We start from the raw sequence: 21,037 nt of genomic DNA on the forward strand, positions 1-21,037 counted from the left end.
AGGTTCGCAGTGCGTACAACTGCGTAATATACTGCGCATGACTGCATACGCACACAGGCGGTCATACGCAGTACACTTTTTTATATATTTCCCGCACCGTCGCTTAGTGATAATGGGGGAACCCACATCCCATAATGCAATGTAATTACGTTCGGGCTGCGGGTACAGCTGCAACCAGAGAACAATGGGCTCCATGTTGTGGACAATGTGGTTAAATAGAACAGGCTGCGCTCTATTTTCTGCAAGTGCATTACACAATTCTGACGCGCCAAAGTGAGCAGAACTGAATGCATTGGTTCATACGCTCGCGGAATCCGCAACTCAGATCCAGTCATGCGAGAGCGGCCGCAACTAAACTTTTCTTGAAAGTACTTTAATAAATAAAGTTATTGAAAGTTTACCCCCCCCCCCCCCACTTATCACATTTATAATAAAATAATCAAAACAACCCCCCCCTTCAGAACATTTGGTATGGCCCATCCGTAAGAGTCCAATCTATCAGATGCATTAATTATTTATCCCCCCCCCCCCGCCTGTAATAAGAAACGACCGTAAAGTTGTTTGTACTCCAAAACAGTATGAACAGAATCAACAGGACGGCCCGCCAAAAACACGCGCCGCGCACAAATACCGCGTGTTGATGGAAAAATAAAGTTCTGGCGGTCAGAAAAGTAATACAACAAAAAACCCCATAAATTAGATATCAGCGGAAGCGGACGGATCAGACGCTACAATCTGTCCGCCGGAAAAGGAATAACCGCAAAGAAAAAGACGAATCGGAGGAAAAAACATCAAAGAGTTTGGATGGTTAAAAGTGGGGAGAAAAAACAAAAATGGAAGAAAAAAAAAAGCGCCGCGACCTTGAAGGACTTAACGGACGGATACGGCCCGCTCGGCCGGCTTCACACGCAGAGAACAGAACTGATGCCAATGGATTGCTCACATTTCCGTAATTTTCCCACACGAGAAAAAAATTATATTTTTCTGCATATTTGAGCAATAAAAGTCCCCGTAGAAGTGAAAGTGCGCAAAGATGCGGGAAACCCTGCGCAACACAGCTGGAAAACGGATCATCCGGAACGCGGCTGCATTTATGAATTACGTCTTTCTTTACCGCGCAAATTAAGAGGCCCTGCGGGCGCAAAAGTTACAGATAGGCCGATGTGCGGGCAAAAAAAATTGTTCATTCCGCCAAAACGCGGCGCTCGTGCGCACAGGAACACGCTTGTGAGAAGCCGGCCCCAATCCCAGCTCACACGGACGGATCGCGTTGTCCGCTGCTTGTAACCGCCTGGTCTGACCCATCAGCAGCGCGAAGCGTGTCCGACCGACTCCGTGAGAGCGCAGAACACGCAGCCCACCCGAGACGGACGCCCGGCCTGTATCACGGGGCGGATTCTCTGAGGAAATCTCTGTTTGGCCGCAGCGTAAAAACCTCAAAATTTCCGCTGGGAGAAGCAGCGCTGCTAAACCCGGGCGGCAGTCCCATAGAGGAGAGCGCGGCCGCAGCGGGAAGAAAAAATGGACATGCTGCGGTCGGCAAATCTGCGCCGCAGCAGCGGCTTCGCCGACCCGTGTGGGCGAGATTTCTGAGAAATCTTGTCCACATGGCTGGGTGATGAGCGGCAAATCCGCCCCGTGTGAACCCAGCCTAAGGCTCCATTCACGCGGTCCGTTTGTAATAATGGCCGCACCCATAAGGCTGGGTTTCCACGGGGCGGATTCCTGGCAGAAATCTCACGGTTTAGCCGCAGCAAAAACCGCAAGATTTCCGCCGGGAGAAGCGCCGCAGAAAAACCCGTGGCGGCTTTGAAGCGGCCCGGCCGCTCGCTCCTCCGCTGCGGTCGGCGCTCCCATAGAGGAGAGCGCGGCCGCAGCAGAAATAAAGAGCGGACACGCTGCGGTCGGCGAAGCCGCGGTTTCAGCCGAATTAACCACAGCGGATTGGCCGTCCCCTGGCTGGCTCACCCCAAGATTAGCGGCCGCATGCCGATTTCCGCGGCAAATCCGCCCTGTGTGAACTAAGCCCAAGTGCTTTTACAAAGCCGCCTGCGTCTTCCGCCACCTTCCACTACACGCAGTAACGACGCCCGGCTTCACCAGAGCACTTTTTGGTGCGGTTTTTAGTACAACCGCACCGCCCCGTGTGAATGGAGTCTGCGCGCAGAGACGCTTCACAGGAGCGACGCTTGCAGCACCGGCTCGGTCTACGGCCGCTCTGCTCCCGGTTGTCATGGAGACTACGTCGCGGACGTCGGCGGGCGCGCTCACGTGAGGGGGCGTGTCCTGTGGTCGGATAGCGCGAGTTGCAGGGCGTTCAATCAGCTCCGGAGCCCGAGGTAAGAGAAGAGGCTGCGGGCGGCGGCAGAGCAGGTGTGCGGGCGGCGGGTAACGTGTGGCGGCAAGCAGAGCCCGGTGCCGAGCGGGAAGCCGACGAGCAGCCGCCATTGTGTTTATAGGGGGAGGGGGGCAGGCGCCATGTTCTGCATCGAAATGACGGCGCTTGCAGGAGAGATGCACCCGCAGACCCCGCCGCCGTTCTCGGAGGACGTTCCCCGGTGCACGGCGTCCTTCCCGGCTGCACCACTATATATTTTTTTGTGGCCCTTTCTCGCTGCCCCCGGGTCCCGTCACCCCCCCCCCCCCCGTCGCGCAGGCGCAGAGCCCGCCCATCACTTCGGTTCGTTTAAAAGATGCTACGGCTGCTGATTGGCTGATGAAGGCCCCGCCCACCGAATGCTGCCTCTTTGTTTTGTGTTTTCTTCTCCCGCTTTTCGCTAAGCGCTGACTGGCTGAATTCTCAACGCTCGCTTTCTGATTGGCTGAGTTCCCAGCCCTCGCTCTCTGACTGGCTGGATTCTTCAGCCCTCGCACTTTGATTGGCTGCGGGTTATGTGAGGGAATGAGATCCGTCGCGTCGATGTCTCCCTTCCCCCTGCAGCAGCGTCTGCCCTCCATTACCCGACCCGTACCCTGATAGTGACCCGGTGCACCCCAGACTGAGGGGTACCTCACAATGTCACCCTAAGCCAAGTGCAGAGCTCTGAGCCCTAACATAAGATGGCCGCCAGTCATCTACCTGAGGGCCTCAGGAGGACAGATAACCCTTCTGCTCGGCTGCTCTGGTTGGAGGTTCTGTTTGAAGCCTCAGTCGCAGATTTACGTTAAATTCCAAGACATAATGGCGCTTTGTGCTCCCTGGAGGGCGCCACCCGCTGGACGGACCCCTTATGTGTAATGGAGTCCGTTCGGTTCCGTCCCGCCACGCTGGCAGCGCTGCGGTATATGGTGGCGCTATATAAATAAAGATTTATTCTATGTTCCTGCTTTTGTGGCAGAACAAGAAAACGGAATCCGCAGCGCCGCTGTGACGGAGCAACAACCGTGTAATACTGCGCGGTCGGTGGCCCTCGGGGCCCCTTCACACGACGCTGCACACTTTCCGCCCGCAGGGCGTGTTTATTTACGTGCGGCGAGCAAGTCTCATCGCCTCAAATGGTTAATTGGTTCCAGATGTTCTCGCAGCGTATCGCACACATTGCGCCCCGCATTGATTTCTATGGGAACTTCAGGTGCGCCGAAAAATAGAGCGAGCCGCGGGTTTGTCTGTGCCGTAAATATCGGCCGTTATAAGCGACCATGTTGGAATGGGCGGGGCCTCCTCGCTGCATATCGCGCACGTAAATACACCCCGTGAAGGAGCCCTTAAAGGGGTTTTTCAGGCCTTGACTATCGCTGCGCTGCCTTCAGATGTCATTGTTGTTGGATTGGCGCGATCCCTGCCGATCAGCTGAGCGCCGCGGCCTCCTCGCAGGCCGGTAGCGTCACATGGCTTGAAAGCAGCTCGCTTGAATGGGACTGAGCCGCTATACCAGATATGGCCACTATAACCTGGACGACGCTGCGCCTGGTATTGGCGGCGTTCACCTAAGCGCCACTATCAAATAAGCTGGTCGGAGGGGATCTCGGGCCGCGGACCCCCCTCAATGACCTATTGTTAGGCGAGGTCATGAATATTAGAGTCTTGGAAACCCCTTTAAGCTACCGGTGATCTACAGCCAGGATAGATGATCTTTATTTGTATAGCGCCAACATATACCGCAGCGCTGGCAAGACGGGAAATAAAAACAAGACCCCGGAGATGGGCACGGTATGGCGAGGTGGAGATGGGGACGGTATGGCGAGGTGGAGATGGGCACGGTATGGCTGGGTGGAGATGGGCACGGTATGGCTGGGTGGAGATGGGCACGGTATGGCTGGGTGGAGATGGGCACGGTATGGCTGGGTGGAGATGGGCACGGTATGGCTGGGTGGAGATGGGCACGGTATGGCGGGGAGGAGATGGGCACGGTATGGCGGGGAGGAGATGGGCACGGTATGGCGGGGAGGAGATGGGCACGGTATGGCGGGGAGGAGATGGGCACGGTATGGCGGGGAGGAGATGGGCACGGTATGGCGAGGTGGAGAGTGAGGGATGGTATACATAGACAATGGTCAGACATTTAGTCGTGTGATGGCAGGATCAGTATGACTGCAGGAGCGGTTTATGATGGCTAGCAGGGATTGCAGTCAGTAGGTCAGGGACCATGTTATCAGGCGGAGTACAGAGGGGTTTGTTTAGGGAATGCGGTATGCCTCCCTGAAGAGGTGCATTTTTAGAGCACTCCTGAAGTTCTGCGAGTCCTGGATTGCCCGGGTAGCCTTTGGTAGTGCGTTCCAGAGGACCGGTGCTGCTCTGGAGAAGTCTTGGAGGCGGGAATGAGAAGTTCGAATTAAAGGGGCGCTCAGTCTGATTTCGTTAGCAGAGCGGAGAGCCCAGGCTGGGTGATGGATTGAGATGAGAGAGGCAATATAGGGGGGCGCTGCACTGTGGAGGGCTTTATGGATGAAGGTGGTGAGTTTAAATTAAATTCTGTATTTAACGGGCAGCCAGTGCAGTGACCGGCACAGGGCAGAGGTGTCCGAGTAGCGGCTGGACAGGAAGATGAGCCTGGCTGCTGCATTCAGGATGGATTGGAGAGGGTAGAGTCTGGTGCAGGGGAGACCGATCAGCAACGAGTTGCAATAATCAAGCCGAGAGTGGATGAGGGCAACAGTGAGCGTTTTCAGCGTGTTTACAGTGAGAAAAGGGCGGATTCTTGCGATGTTCTTGAGGTGCAGCTGACATGTTTCGGCCAGAGATTGGATGTAGGGGGTGAAGGAGAGATCGGAGTAGAATATAACCCTAAGACAGCGGGCGTGCTGGGAGTTATGGTGCCACACACTGAGATGGAGATGTCAGGATGAGGTCGGTTAGTAGAGGGTGGAAGCAGGAGAAGGTCAGTTTTTGAGAGGTTCAGTTTTAGGTAGAGAGAGGACATGGTGTTAGAGACAGCGGACAGACAGTCGGAGGCGTTCTGCAGGATTGTCGCTGTGATGTCACGGCAAGAGGTGTATAGCTGGAGGTCGTCAGCATAGAGATGGTACTGAAATGGAGCTGTGTAAATGGAGAAAAGGGAGGGGCTGAGAACCAAGCCCTGGGGGACGCCAACCGTAAGGAGGGGAGGAGGCTGAGGACCGAGCCCTGGGGGACGCCAACCATAAGGAGGGGAGGAGGCTGAGGACCGAGCCCTGGGGGACGCCAACCGTAAGGAGGGGAGGAGGCTGAGGACCGAGCCCTGGGGGACGCCAACCGTAAGGAGGGGAGGAGGCTGAGGACCGAGCCCTGGGGGACGCCAACCGTAAGGAGGGGAGGAGGCTGAGGACCGAGCCCTGGGGGACGCCAACCGTAAGGAGGGGAGGAGGCTGAGGACCGAGCCCTGGGGGACGCCAACCGTAAGGAGGGGAGGAGGCTGAGGACCGAGCCCTGGGGGACCCCAGCAGCAGGGGGAAGTGGAGGGGGCCTGTTTGCATCGGTGTGTTACCTGTCTGTATTTTGGGTCCGTTACAGTAGGGGCTCATTCACACGGCCGTATGCAAACTTGAGCCGTGAAAAAACTGCCCGATTTCACGGTGTTTCGCGGCCCTGTGGCCGTTCTGGGTTATCGGTCACCACTTTTTTCATTTCACAAATGTTTCACCAATGCAAATGTGTAAAAAGACACGATTTATTTATTTGTTAAACTGTTTTTATTTCTCCATAACATAAATATTTATACTATTATCCAGGCGGTATAAACGCGGCGACCGCCTGCAAGATGGCGTCGAATGGGTCTATTAAAAAAGCCGTGACAGATAATCCACAAGTAGCTTTTTTTTCACATCCGTGTGTCGTCCTAAAAGGCCAAATCAATGACTTTTTTTTTTTTCACTGTCCGCTGGCAACGTGTGTAAAAGGAAAAAAAAATCCTCAGCGCCCATACATGTGATATCTGAGCACATAACGGAGCACGCTGCCTTTTGTTTTTTCTTCAGTTCGTCACATTTGCCTCCAGCAGTTGGACGGTCCGTGTGCCGTCTGTAAGCCGCCCCTGTGAATAGGACATGTTGTATATTCAGATGCCAGGTTTTTACGCAGACCGATGTCGTGCATTAAAAAAAAAAGTCGCAGCACCTTCTGTTTTTGTCCGCATTCTTGGACCAAAATCACCCATGAAAGTCTATGGGAGCGTAAAAAAACGCAGCAAACACGGATGTTACACGTGTGTGGTGCATGTTTTATGCCTGTTGCCAGGAGACAGTGTGGGGGAAAAAAAAGTGACATCAATTTGGCCTTTTTCCAATTTTGTTGAAAAACTGGAATCTGTCCGTTCTTCACGGACCAAAATTGCATTACATCTGTGTGAAGGAGCCCTAAGGGGTCATCGGGAATCGCCGGCAGAGACCCCTGCTGATCGATGGGGCCAAGTGCAGAGCTGCACCGTGTCTGCGGTACCGTAGCAGCGTACGACGCTGGGTGTCATCTGTGCACAACAGCTCCATGAAACACCAGCTCTGGCGGTCAGCAGGTCGATGCAGTCTTTAGCGGCAAACCCCAGCAATCTGCTATTGATGACCTATCTTGTATTTAAAGGTAGAGCGCCCCTTTAAAGGGAGTCCGTCAGCTCCTGGGGGCTCCCTAAACAAAAGTTATGGGCTGGATTTTGGGTTATGAGTTTCCTTCCTTGCCGTTTCCAATTTCTGAACGCACTCCGCAGACTACTTTTGTACACTCGGAATGAGAGGACTAGTCTGTTGTGGCCTAATAGGCAGAAGCTCACCGCAGACCGCCCCGGCTGCCACGTTAACTCATCTGTGCACCACAATCGAGTCGCAGGGCGCCAATGGATTGACAGAGAAGCCCCCTCCTTCAATGAAACACTTTAGATTCCACAGTCTCTATTGACTGTGGCATCTAAGGAGTTAAACGATCACAGAGCATCTTGATTGGTCCCTGATTAGCAGTCTGATGCCAGATCCGGATTGTACAGCACTGCAGTCATTTTCTGAAGTCCCCTGGTTAGCCGCCATAAAAACACTGTATGGCAGTGGGTAACCCCTTTGTCACCCCACTGTGGACAGAGCGCCTCCTGCAGTGTAACCAGTGAGCGACGTGGCGCTGCAGTCGTTTCATCGTTCACCCTTTTGTACCTGACGGAACTTTCTTTGATCTCTGTTCTTTTTTCATATATGAAGGTTCTAGAGATTTCACGATGCCGATTCGTCGATCTGTCAATTCATCCAGCCAGGAGGCTGCCCCGAAAAACCGCCCCGCAGAAACTGAGGAGAAGAAGGCAGGTAATGTGTTGGGGGTTAAAGGGTCAGAGAAGAACACCCAACATCAGTTACAAATGGTATTTCACATTTCCCTTGTATTGCAGAGGCTGATGCCAGTTCTGAAGAGTCCGCATCCACTGGAGAGGAGCAAGAGACCGAAACGCCCCCCGCAACATCCAGTGAGACTGAGCAGCCGAAAGAGTCCGAGGCCAATGAGGATAAAAAGGATGAGGGGGCAGTGAGCGAGGAGGCCAAAAAAGAGTAAGTGACGCTGCAGCACTGCTGCGAGGGATGGATGGTGCGGTCTCTTAGCAGCCATAGGATGGCAGTCATGCATCTCAACTTAGTGACTTACACTCCTTATTTGTGCTTTCAGTGGTGAGAAGGAGCAGTCCAAGGAAAAAGAGAAGAAGGTGAAGAAGACCATTCCATCATGGGCCACCCTATCTGCCAGCCAGCTAGCCCGGGCACAGAAACAGACCCATATGGCTTCCTCTTCTCGTCCCAAGATGGATGAAATTCTGACTGAAGCAATCAAGGTAAACGCTGCAGGCAGGACACTGATGGATTCTGAAGCTTTCCTACAGCGTTTTTTCGTCTGGGGTTTTTTATCACAGATAACTGTGACTGAAACCCCAAACGGAGACATTCACCATCATTAGTGAAACGGGCACCATTTTGGTGTTGGTTTACAAGGGTTCCGTTCGTTTCTGTTATATTTGGAGTATAGAATAACATAATTGACCACATTATTCTGTACGCCAACCATAATGGATACAAACGGAAACTGTCAAAGTGGGGTCCATCTCACTAATGACAGGGAACGGTTTTGTTCAGGGGTTCCGTTGCAGCGTTATTTTCGTCACTTGTGATGAAACCCCTGGAAGGAATCCCACAGCTTAGTGAAAAACTCTCCCTAATGACGCACACATGAGAGGCCACCTGAGCCCACATCTACGTGAAGTACCTATAGATTATATGCTTGCAGTACATAACCAAAAGTATATGCAGCCTCTCCTACCGTCAGTAGACACCACTGCCCATGTACTCTCTATGGAGGGAGTATTTGTCGTATTGGTCCGCTCCTTTACTGCATTCTTGTGATTCACATGTTTCCAGGGTGTAATGTTGGGTCTAGATCTAGCTTTGGTTTAGGACAAGTGTAAAGGGGTTGTCTGAGACTTTAAATATTGATGACCTATCCTTATGATAGCCCATCAATAGTTGATCAATGTTGGACTTCCGCTTGGGTTTCCCGCAGATCACAGCACTGGAAGTAGGTGCAGTGGCCGATTTGGCACTATTGGCACAGCTCCCATTGATTTCATCGGGAGCTGTACCTGTAGTACAAAACCAACCGGCTGCTGCGATACGGACAGCGCTGTCTTTACTAACCGCCGGCCCAGGGAGCAGCTGATTAGCAGGGATCCTGAGTGGTGGCTCCCCGCCGATCAACTGTTGATAACTTGGCATGAGAATAGGTCATCTATAGTAAAAGTCCTGGTGAACCGCTTTTAAAGGGCTATCCCAGGCACAGACTAACATTTTAGAGTCTAATGTAGTACATCATCACAATAATCCATTTTGTAATAGGTTCACTGCACCCGGGACAGCTACTTTCTTTATTTTCTATATGTCATGTGACCCTTCGTCCAAAAAATATCTCAACTTCCTTTGACATCTTGTCTGCATTTGCTACTTCCTCCCCATAACCTCCCACATCCTGTGAGCAGTGCAAGATGGGAGGACAGGTGCTGGAGTGCTGCGCTGTATTGCTCATGTGCGTCTCAGCGTACCGGAAGCTCCTGTCTGCAGTCTGAGTTGGAGGGAGGTTGGTGCTGGTAAGTTGTAGGACCTGGGGGCGGAGCTACAGCGTTGGGCTGTAAACAAGCTTTATGCATGCTGGGAGTTGTAGTCTGCTGCTGTCTGTACTGGGGAAGTGATGTATGTACACACAGCGGCAGATCAGCGGCTGCACGGAATGAAGAAAAGGGTCCAGGGGGGCAGATAAAAGGTCCAGGTTGCCACTACTTAGCTGGACCTCCTAGATTTTAGCATTTTCAGAATTTCCATTTTGTTGCCGGAAAACCCCTTTTAATAGTGTTGTCAGCGGCCGTCATGTAGCGGAAGGTTTTCATCCAGACAGCCGTCTAACGTTCTGTTTGACTTGCAGGCCTGTTTCCAAAAGACAGGGGCTTCTGTTGTGGCAATTCGAAAATACATCATCAGCAAGTACCCCTCCTTGGAGCTGGAGAAAAGGGGATACCTGCTGAAGCAATCTTTAAAGAGAGCGCTGCAGAGAGGAAATATCCGCCAGGTGAGAGTGCGCATCAGAGCTCATGCCAATAGTTGCTCTGTTGTGCTTTTCGTTTAGTCTCTGCTGACGACAGAACAATAGATGTGAAGCCTAATGTGTTATTTTCACTTAACCAGATCAAGGGGAAGGGAGCGTCCGGCAGCTTTGTAGCTGTGTCCAACTCCTCAAAATCCGCATCAAAGTCCAAGGACAAGAAGGTGCGTAGAATCTCTTTACCTTCCATTGTGGTTGAGGATTGTTCTGTTGGCCGGTTTGGAGGGTCGTTCTTACATCAGGTCCTTATTCACTGCCTCTTGTATTTTTTACAGAAGAACAGCTCTGCAGCAGGCGACCAACCCAACGTCAAACTGGAAGACATCCTGCCGCTGGCATTCACCAGACTGTGTGAGCCCAAGGAAGCTTCCTACAGCCTCATCAAGAAATATGTGTCGCAGTATTACCCCAAGCTCAAGGTGGATGTCAGGTGAGATATGCACAATAAATAAGACCAGGAAGACCTTATATAATATGGCACATGGCTGTAGTGTGAGTTGCACTCGAGAAACTCAGGCGTAACTCGCATCAGACACCCACCTGTGTGCTGTCTGACCTCCACAGATCCTGCACATTCTAGACCCATCCATGAAAACCGATGGAAATGGGACATGCCAGTTTTTTGGCCTGCATAAAAAAATTATGCATGAGCATAGCCTCATATGGCTGTAATGGGGGCCATAAGTTCTTCGTGGAACACGCAAAGAGCACATAGCCCGAAAATACAACCATGTGCCTTTTGGTCTTATAGTAAGCATACAGACATGATCACCAGACCAGTGCACTGAAGGGACTTGTTTGTTGGGTTTTGCAGGCCTCAGCTCCTGAAGAACGCTCTGCAGAGAGCAGTGGAGAAGGGCCAGTTGGAGCAGATCACAGGAAAAGGAGCTTCTGGCACATTCCAGGTCAGTCTGCCCTGCACGTATCGGATATCCGTCATGTCTTATACACCATGCCTTCCTTATGTTCCCTGATGTAATGCACTTGCATAGTGCCATGTTACTTTCACCTAGTGACAGCACATGATAGGTTCGGGGGCATGTCGTATGTTTCATGGGGCCCAACGCTTCTACCTAGATAGGTTTGTGCAGCAGACCTCGCAGTCCTCTCTTTGAAGGGAACCTGGGACCACATTTCTCAGTGATCCCCAATGGTAATGTTAGATGGGGGTGTTGCTGAACATTATAAAGCGATGCTTCCCTTCACAAACTTGGATCTTAAACTGCACTGTATGCAAAAACAAAGTGTATCGTCCGATCGGCGGTCCATCTCACGCTGTGGTTCGGGCTGTCTTCTAGCTCTGACATTTAAACACGACCCACTAAGGGCTTGCATCGCAGGGCTTTTGTGCATGCGATGGGTTGGATCCGGCGCGTTTGCAGTAAATTACTTTCCGCCAAACACGTCATGAACAACGTCACATGCATGCGCTGTCCTAATTGTGGCACATGCATGAAAGCCTTGAAACGCAAGACGTCTCCAGTGGCCAGTACGGTTCTGACTGCTCCCCCTACTTTCTTTCCTTATAACTCCACCTCCCACCAGCGCAGCCTGAACCCCTCCCTTCTTGCATTGTCAGAAGAGAGACTGACCATTCAGTCACATGATGCTGTGACATGCTGACTACTAGTGGTGTGCACAGCATAGTGACGTGGGGCACAGGTGGTTGTTGCTTACCTTGACCAATGCTCTTCCGCTAGTGCTACAGTCATGTGAACGGTGGGAGAAGGGCGCACCTTGATACAAGAGAAATTAACCCCAAACCGTGCATCACATATCACGTTACACTGCTTTTACCCAGAAAACCCCATTTACGGCTTATATTAAGAGGATGAAGTGAACTATTCTGGAGGGAAAGCTGCATACACTTGAACATGATACTCGCAATTATTTGTTTAAGCGCATATATGCGTGGGCGGAGGAGGAACAGAAAGAGGTTTTATTTAGAGACTTGCTATACCAGGGCTGTAATTGTTTTCCTTCAGAAGCAGATTGAGAAGAAGTGTCGCTTTGTTACACTTCAGGGTTCGACATCGCTGCTGCTTTACCTCACATGGGGAAACCTCTCGTTGATGAGGATGATTCTGCTGCGACAGATAAGCCTCACATGAGTGTCTGAGATGCAAAGTGATTTTCTTCTGTTTTGCAGCTGAAGCGGGCAGGAGATAAACCCCTTCTGAGCGGTGCAGGGTTTGAGGATGCCATCCTGTCTGCCATCACAGCCATGAATGAGCCCAAGACCTGTTCCACAACTGCCATCAAGAAATATGTGCTGGAGAACCACCCTGGGGGCAACTCTAGTTTTCAGGGTGAGTCAGGATACACCAAGTCTTCTGCTTTCTGTTGCTGACTGCCCTCCGTGTGTCTGATAGGGCTGAGATTTACTTACTGGACAGCCCCTTTATTAACGCCTTCACACAAAATAGTGTACGACCTCTGGCAGTGGTGGCTGTATGGAGCGAGCCCTGGAGTTGAGCCCTCTCCATATAGCTGGCACCTGCGTGCAATATCTGCGATCTGATATAATGCTGATGGTAGCTGTTAACCATTTATATGTTGCTGGCATTTAAATGGTCCAACAAATGGAGGGAGCGCTCTCTTCCAATCAAACTGCTCCCTTTCAATGAGATTGCGGAATGCTGCTTGAGTATTATAGCAGCCCGGGACCTCATGAACGCCCCATGGGCTGCCATATATTTTTGCCAATTATGCTTTGCCTCTGGCTGTATTTTCAAGAAAACTGATGGATCATTGGTGGTCCAACCACTGGAACCCCTACTGATCTATAAAATGGGGGATCCTGCTCCACCGGCTCCTCACTTCCCGGTTTCTTTTCCCACAGCAAAGAACTGAGAGCAGGTCGCTCAAATGCACCGTCACTCCATGGGACAGCCAGAGATAGCAGAGTACAGCGCTCAACTATCTCTGGCAGTCCCATTGACACTAAATGGAGCAGCCTGCCGTCCGTTCGTTGTCGTGGGAAAACAAACCGGGAAGTGATGAAGACGAGGGAACGGGACCTGCTGTAGTCCGGATCGTGAATGGATGAAAACTTGAAATTACGGCCACTAACTGGAATACCCCTTTAATAGTGTCTGTAGAAATACAACATACTGTAATACAGAAGTACTGCAGTTTATTGTGTAAACGATCACATGACAAAAAACCCTAAATATCAGGGTTTATTGTTGCAAAAAATATAAAGTTTATTTATTTATTTTTTTATTAGTTTAAAAAAAAAGCCTCTTCACATTTTGTAATATAAAAACAAAAAATAACTTGATATTACTCATCTGTAAAATAAGATATATTAAAACATTGTATTTACCTGCCAGAATGGCACTTCCATGGTCACTCTGCCTCCAAGGAAAAAAGTTACAAAAAAGCAATCAAAAAGTCGTATATTCCTCAAAATGGTACCAAAGGAAATCACAGTTCACCCTCAGAAAACAATATTTCTGATCCCCTTAGATAAAAAATGTAATGTTGTGGTCTGAAGATGGCGACAGAAAGCAAATTTTTTTTTTAAATTGTACAACAAAACTACAAATTTTGGTATTTCATTAGTTGTACTCATCTACAGAATAAAGTTGTGTTATTGTTACCTGCACGGTATACGCTGTAAAAACAAAAACATTCCCCAGCCCTTAAAGAAAAGGGTAAAATTGCTCCCCCTCCTCTTTCCACTCCAACTGGAAATATTCAAAGGCTTTTCAGTACATAGTACAGTGGGAAAATACAACTTTCCCGCTAAAAAAAAGAGCCCTTAGCTGGCTGTCGAAGGAAAAATAAAGTAACGATGTTTTAAAAGTGGGAAAGTAAAAACAAAAATGCTAAAACACAAAATGGCATGGGAGGGAAGGGGTCATTTTGTAATGGCCTGTCCTTAAAATAGTCCACCAATTGCAGATCGGTGGTGAATCACATCCGATCAGCTGTTTTTTGGGCTGCTGCACTCTGGCCATGATGAATGGGAACTTGAACTGCAATACCAGGCTGGGCCACTGCAGTGGGAACGGCGCTGTCTGCTTGCTGCAAAAATCAGCTCCTTACCCAAGTGCTGTGGCCCAGCAAACAGTGGAACCCATCTGATCTGCTATAGGCCTATCCTGAGGGCAGGCTATCAGTAGCTCATAACTGGACAACTGCCTTAAAATCATGTTCTGTCTCTTTTCTCCCTTAGTTCACCTGCTGAAGAGAACCCTGCAGAAGTGCGAGAAGAACGGCTGGATGGAGCAGATCTCTGGGAAAGGTTTCAGTGGCACATACCAGCTCAGCTTCCCATATTACCCCAGGTAGGTGTCACTCACAAATCTGTCCATGTGAAAGCTCTATATAATATTATATGCTACCTGATTGTGTCTAGTGATGATGCTTTAAGGGCAAACAACCACATGCGATGGGACTGCTGCAGATTTGCTGCTCCTTCGCTTCCTGCTTGTCTCTTGGTCAGGATGTCCTATCCTGTCCTGACCAGGAGAGGAGCAGGAAATGGCGTAGCAGCGCTGTGCGCCCATTGATTTTAATGGAAGTGAAGACTTTGCCCGCACTTCCTGCTCTGTCAGTGGATGACATCCGGCCTGCTGCACTCAACGGCTAGCTGGATGATCTGCTGATGGTCGGGGGTCCCTAGCGGCGGACACCCCTCCATAAACTACTGATCTCTCCAGAGGATAGAAAATCCCGTTAACGGTTTGTACACCAGTCAGCCATAACATTAAACCTGTCACCTCTTACCAGCGCTATAAACTAAGTTATGCTGAGGTTCGGGGGAGGTGATAGGGAGCTGTTTTTTGTTTTTATACTTTCCCAACGGTGAAGTCCGCACACAGCATGAAAATCTGACTCTCTTCTGATTGCAGTGCGTGTGTTCTCCCGTAGAAGTCTATCTCAAAAGAGGCAGATTTTTACGCTGTGTTCGAACTTCATTGGGGGACAGTATGGGATTGACAAGTGAAGTCAATAATGCTGATTATCTGGTGACAGTGGCGCCTGTCATGGGGGATATATCAGACAGCAAGCGATCATCTTGAAGATGATTTGTTGGATGTAGGAAAAAAGGGAGAAATGTGAGGATCTTGGCGACTGTGACAAGGCCAAATTACAATGTGTAGATGACTGGTTCAGAGCATCTCCAGAACAGTAGTGCGATAGGCAATGTTCTGCTGGGTACTTGGGTCTTGGCATCGTACTCCCTTCATGAAATGGGATTCCCTAATGGCAGCGCCCTCTACAAGCAGTATAATGTGCCTGGCTGTACGGCAAACATTATTCAGGAATGCATGAGCAACAGGGCAAAGAGATCAAGGTGGTAACTTCTCCAGCTACCCGGATCTCAATCCAATCATGGGAAACGAGTCTGATCTGTGGAGGCTGCACCAAGCGACTTACAGAACATAAAAGATCTGCGAATGACTTGGGCAGAAACCACGGGACACTTCACAGGTCTTGTGGAGTCCGGGCCTCAATGGATCAGAATTTTTTTGTAAGGGGAGAATGACATAATAATCAGTGGTTTTAATGTCATGGCTGATACAGTCTGCTATAGAGTCTACAGAATAACACCTAAGTGGAAGAGTAGATCACATCCTGTATCTCTCCTGCAGCCCCTATGTGCTGTTCCCTGACAAGGCATCTGAGGAAGAGGATGAAGAGTCTGACAACGAATCAGAAGATGAAGAGGAGTCGTCGTCTGAAGAAGAATCTGAGGATGAGGAGCCTCCTCCAAAGAGGAGGTAAGTGAACCCCAGAACAGAGAAGAGGGCACTTCATAGCACTATAACCTGCCTAACTCCTTAAGGATGCGGACCCTTTTTTTCCCCATTTTTAGTCCGCTCCCACCCTCCTCTCCACTTTAAAAAAAATCAGAACGTCTATTTCTCCATCGACGTCGCTGTATGAGGGATTGTTTTTAGCGTAACAAGTTGTATTCTTCAATACTGGAAAACGTTTAAAAAAAGCTAAGTGGAGTAAAATGGGGGAAAAAACTAAATTCTGTGATCTTTGAGGGGGTGTTGTTTCTACGGCGTGCACACTGTAACAGAAATGACATGCTAACTTTATTCTATGGGTCAGTACGATTACTACAATACCAAACTTATATGTATATAATTTTTATTTATTTTTTCCCCTGAAGATGTTTTATTTTTTTTATTTTCTGCCGCCATAACTTTTTTTATTTTTCCGTCGACATAGTTGTTCAAGGGCATTTTTGCAGTCCGTCCTTTGGTTTGTACTGGTACCTTTTGGAGTACTTACGACTTCTTGATCACTTTTTATTCCATTTTTTTCTTGGAGACTGGGCAACCAAAATTCTGGCGTTTTTCATATATTTATTTTTCTGATGACGTTCACCGTTCAGAATAAATGTGTTACTTTCATAGATCGGACTTTTATGGATGCAGCCATACCAAATATTTAGAATCTTTTTTAAACTGTGGCAGGAGGTGTCCCCTTCCATACAAACCCCTAACCTCCAGATCGTAAATGTATGTGCTGTAGCGTTAAGGGGTTAAAGGGCCTGTCCGGTTGTAGACTATTGATGGCATGTCCTGAGGATACGCTATCAATATTACATCAGCAGGGTCCACCACCTGGGACTCCCACTGATCAGCTGTTCACAAAGTTACTGTGCTCCTGCAGGAACTTTGCCTGTATTACCAAACCTGGCCACTGTCGTGGGAACGGAGCTGTCTACTTCCTGCACACTTCAGCTCTGTGCATGAGCACACTGACCCAGCAACCAGCTGATAGGAGAGGCTTCCAGGCAGCAGATCCCCTTCAATCTACTCTTGATGGCATTTTCTGGGGATAGTCCATCTATATGGTTTTACAACTAGACCGCCCTTTACTTACGCATCAGTCTATAAGGCTGGTCCAGACTTGTGGGGGATTTTTTCTGTTTTGTTTAATGTGCTTCTGAACTTCATAAAGGTGTTCTAAAAACACAAGTATTGTTACAAACCGCCTGTAGGCTTTTTATTTAAAAAAAGCCTTTTTTTAGGCAAACTGTGAATGCCGCCTAATTGTGCTTGTGTAGGTCTGACCCAGTCAGAATTGTATATGGAATAACGTTTCTTGTCACACACAGGATGCAGAAGAAGGCAGCTCCATCTAAATCCAGGTCCAGAGCTCCTCCTCCTAAACCCAAGAAGAGAGCTCCAGCCCCCCGAGGCAAGGCAAAGAGCGCCCCCAAAAAGGCTCCAGCACCACCCCCCCCTAAAGCTAAGAAGGGAAAAGCTGCTCCCCCACCTCCTGCCCCTGCCAAAAAACCAGCCAGCAGGGCCACAAAGAAGCCAGCACCCGCAAAGAAAGCTGTAAAGCCTGCAGCGAAAGGCAAGTCCAGCTCGAGGAAGTCGCTGAGGTCTAGGAAGTGAGCCAGAAGCGCAGAAATCGGGCACCTCGAGACAACAGCCAAGAGAATGGAACCGTTCTAGTGGTTTATTTCCAGGAGAAGCAACTTTTTCTAAAGTTGGTTGTTAATCCCCCCCCCTTACCCCCCACTTCCTGTTTGATTTCCGAATGGCGCAGCATTCACACATCTGTTTTTGGTATAGCCGTAGCCGCTGTGCAACCCCTACCCCTCCTTACTCCAGTGTTGTCCTCCGGCCTAAACCAGCAAATGGTCCATTTCAGTTTCCTTTTTTCCAGACGGTTTTCTTGGTTGTGTAAATGACAAAAAAAAAAAAAAATCACAAAAAAAATCAATGTTGATGTTTAACCAATTGTTTCATTATTTAAAATGAATACGAGTCCCTTTTGCTGCAGGAAACCCTGTTTTTTGTTTTATTGCGTAGAGAACGATGTCACTGGGGGCTCCATGAGAAATCCGTTAGTTGCTCTCCAGGCAAGAAGCAGATACATCATTCTGATGGTGCTGACATAGCGCTCCGTAGGATGCAGATCAGTCTGAGCCCTTCCAGCATCAGACAAGCCACTAGCGAGACTGTGATGGGCCGGGATGAGAGGCTCGCCTCTGACCCGTCTTCCATATGCCTCTGTCAGGCATGTTGTAACCGAGGAGCAGAGGGACCTCTTTGCAATACATTGCCTGTAACAAGGCTTCCATCAGACATGCCCGGCCCATCGTCCTCACAGCTAGTGGCGTCTGTAGGACTACACGTGAGTGATTAGACGTAGCATGTTGTACAGAAATCCAACCTTTTTTTTTTTTTTATTTTTAAACCGATTGTGTCTTTATTTTAATGTTTGCCATTTTGTAAAGACTTGGGTGAGGATAGACAAAGTGAACCAATGGGTATTCTGCTGTTTGCTACAATAAAATATTAGATTCTGCTAGTAAGTCTTGGTGTCGTTCTTCTGTTCCCCGGATGCAGCATTTCTTGTGCTGAGTCATGGATTTTCCCCCTTGGGGCGAATCGGCAGTTGAATCTCCGCAGACGACTTCTGCCGCACGTGCGCTCCGCCTCGGGGGACTTGGACCAGTATTTGCAAGCCACAATGAAGTGGGTCCAACACTGAAGAGTTGCAAATCTTTCCGTTGGGCCGGTTTCATACGAATGTATTATGGGCCAATGAGTGTTCAGCTTGACTGTAGATCATCTGACCCAAACAGGGGGCATCGTAGGGTTTTATGATGCCCTTGAGTGCGGGCCAATAGGATGGGCCGGGGCACATAAATGCATCATATGCTTGTGTGAAACCGGCCTTAAAGGGGTTTTACAGGCAGAATAATATTGATGACGTATCCGGAGTATTTTTGCCTGGAAAACCCATCAACCCCTTTATGACTAGAGATGGTCTAAAACAAAGAATCTGTGTGCGGAGTCGTTTTCTGCTGTAGTTTCTATTTGTACCATTTGGGATATAAACGCCTTCTTAATCGCTCTTCATTCATGTGTGGGAAAAACGCACAATTCTGTCATTCTGTACTTTATGATTCACCGTGCAAGATAAATAATGGGATATTATAATAGTTCAGACTTTTACGAATGCAGGAAAACCAATTTTTCTTTTCATTGTTTAGGTTTCTGCTGGAAAAGTTGGGTTTTTTCATTGTTTTTTTATTTAGTTTTTTAGCCTCCACAAGGGACTTGAACTTGCAATCACTTCATTGTTTGTGGAGTATTCTTCAGTGTTCCCCATGAATCCCTACATTCATGCATAGTAGCTCTGTGGGCCCTTCACAAGGAGACTATAGGGCTCTGCACCAGAGCTTACAATGTATGAGGGAAAAAAGGGGAACAGAAGGGCTTACAGTCTGTGGTAATGGGGGGACATGAGCTTATAGTCTATCCGTGGGGGGGACACGAGCGTATAGTCTATCTGGGGGGGGGGGGGGGGGGCACACGAGCTTAGGATTTATAAGGAAATGGCGGGGACACAAAGGCTTTTACAAGTCTGAGGTAGGAGGACAAAAAGAGCTTACAATCTACGAGAAGAGAATAGATGGACGCAAGAGCTTACAGTCTGAGGACTTGGGCTCTTGTGTCTCTCTACTTCCTCAATCTGAGGAAATAGGGGTGGGTGGGGGGACACAAAAGCTTACAGTCTGTCAGGAAATATGGGGGCCACAAGTTTACAATCTATGAGGAAATAGGGGGGACACACGAGGCAGCAGCATTTGTTCTGCACATCTTTTATATAAACGGTGTATACATAAAGATGTATGAGCCGCTACCTGTATATGTGCAGATATGGGGTGAATTAAAGTGCTTCGGACCAATGGAATATTGCTTCATCTGCAGTTGTGGACTTCCTCTCCAAATCCACATTTCTACCTGCAAATTTTGGTGCAGAATTTTAAGTGTCTTTCCGTGCATCCTGTGGAAATATTCTGCTCACCTGAAAACAGCCTTGGATGTATTGTGGAGGGGACGGGGCTTTTCTCACTGTGGACATGTTAAAAACGCTTCCTGTTGCCCCCATCCACTCCCGGCTCGATTATTGCAACTCATTGCTGATTGGCCTCCCCTGCACCAGACTCTACCCTCTCCAGTCCATCCTGAATGCGGCAGCCAGGCTCATCTTCCTGTCCAGCCGCTACTCGGACGCCTCTGCCCTGTGCCGGTCACTGCACTGGCTGCCCGTTAAATACAGAATTCAATTTAAACTCGCTACCTTTATCCACAAAGCCCTCCACAGTGCAGCGCCCCCCCTATATCGCCTCCCTCATCTCAATCCATCAACCAGCCCGGGCTCTCCGCTCTTCTAACGAAACCAGACTGAGTGCCCCTTTAATTCGAACTTCTCATTCCCGCCTCCAAGACTTCTCCAGAGCAGCACCGGTCCTCTGGAACGCACTACCAAAGGCTACCCGGGCAATCCAGGACTCGCAGAACTTCAGGCGTGCTCTAAAAACGCACCTCTTCATGGAGGCATACCGCATTCCCTAAACAAACCCCTCTGTACTCCGCCTGATAACATGCTCCCTGACCTACTGACTGCAATCCCTGCTAGCCATCATAAACCGCCCCTGCAGTCATACTGATCCTGCCGTCACACGGCTAAATGTCTGACCATTGTCTATGTGTATATCACCCCTCACTCTCCACCTCCCCATACCGTGCACATCTCCATCCCATTTACCCTCTGTATCACCCCATTACTTGTAGTATGTAAGCTCGTTGGAGCAGGACCCTCACCCCTATTGTCTTCATCAGCTGATTACTATGTAACCGTGGTTCTGTAATGTTTGTACTTTTGTCTTTCTGTATTCCCCCTGTCTATGTAAGCGCTGCGGAATATGTTGGTGCTATACAAATAAAGTTTATTATTATTATTATTACTACAGTGGGATGAGGGGATCGGGCTCTGAGGGGGGCTGTGATCGGCTCCCTATAGAGAGGTGTCTTTAGGACACATTTATAATTGTGGATATCGTGTATTCCAGAGAACTGGTGCAGCGCAGGAGAAGTCTTGGGGGCGGGGGGTTCAGAGGAAGTTGGTATAAGGTCACTAGCTGAATAGAGAGCATGGGTAGGGTGGTAGACAGTAATGAGGGAGGAGATCTAGGGCAGTGCAGCTCTGTGGAGAGCTTTATGGACATGAGCA

At 49.3% G+C, this 21,037-nt stretch overlaps 1 protein-coding gene across 1 annotated transcript; it reads left to right on the forward strand.

The window, feature by feature from the left end:
- The first annotated feature begins 2,248 nt into the window (after window positions 1–2,248).
- On the forward strand, window positions 2,249–18,326 carry HP1BP3 (heterochromatin protein 1 binding protein 3). Its single transcript, XM_066606282.1, has 12 exons — window positions 2,249–2,339; window positions 7,594–7,695; window positions 7,779–7,935; window positions 8,051–8,213; window positions 9,848–9,991; window positions 10,108–10,188; window positions 10,300–10,454; window positions 10,839–10,929; window positions 12,174–12,333; window positions 14,208–14,319; window positions 15,631–15,759; window positions 17,115–18,326. The coding sequence occupies exons 2-12, from the start codon at window positions 7,611–7,613 to the stop codon at window positions 17,398–17,400; spliced, it is 1,563 nt and encodes a 520-aa protein (XP_066462379.1). The 5' UTR covers window positions 2,249–2,339; window positions 7,594–7,610; the 3' UTR covers window positions 17,401–18,326.
- The last annotated feature ends 2,711 nt before the right edge of the window (window positions 18,327–21,037 follow it).

This window comes from Eleutherodactylus coqui, chromosome 6 (assembly GCF_035609145.1).
Source record: "Eleutherodactylus coqui strain aEleCoq1 chromosome 6, aEleCoq1.hap1, whole genome shotgun sequence".
NCBI classification, from domain to species: Eukaryota; Metazoa; Chordata; class Amphibia; order Anura; family Eleutherodactylidae; genus Eleutherodactylus; species Eleutherodactylus coqui.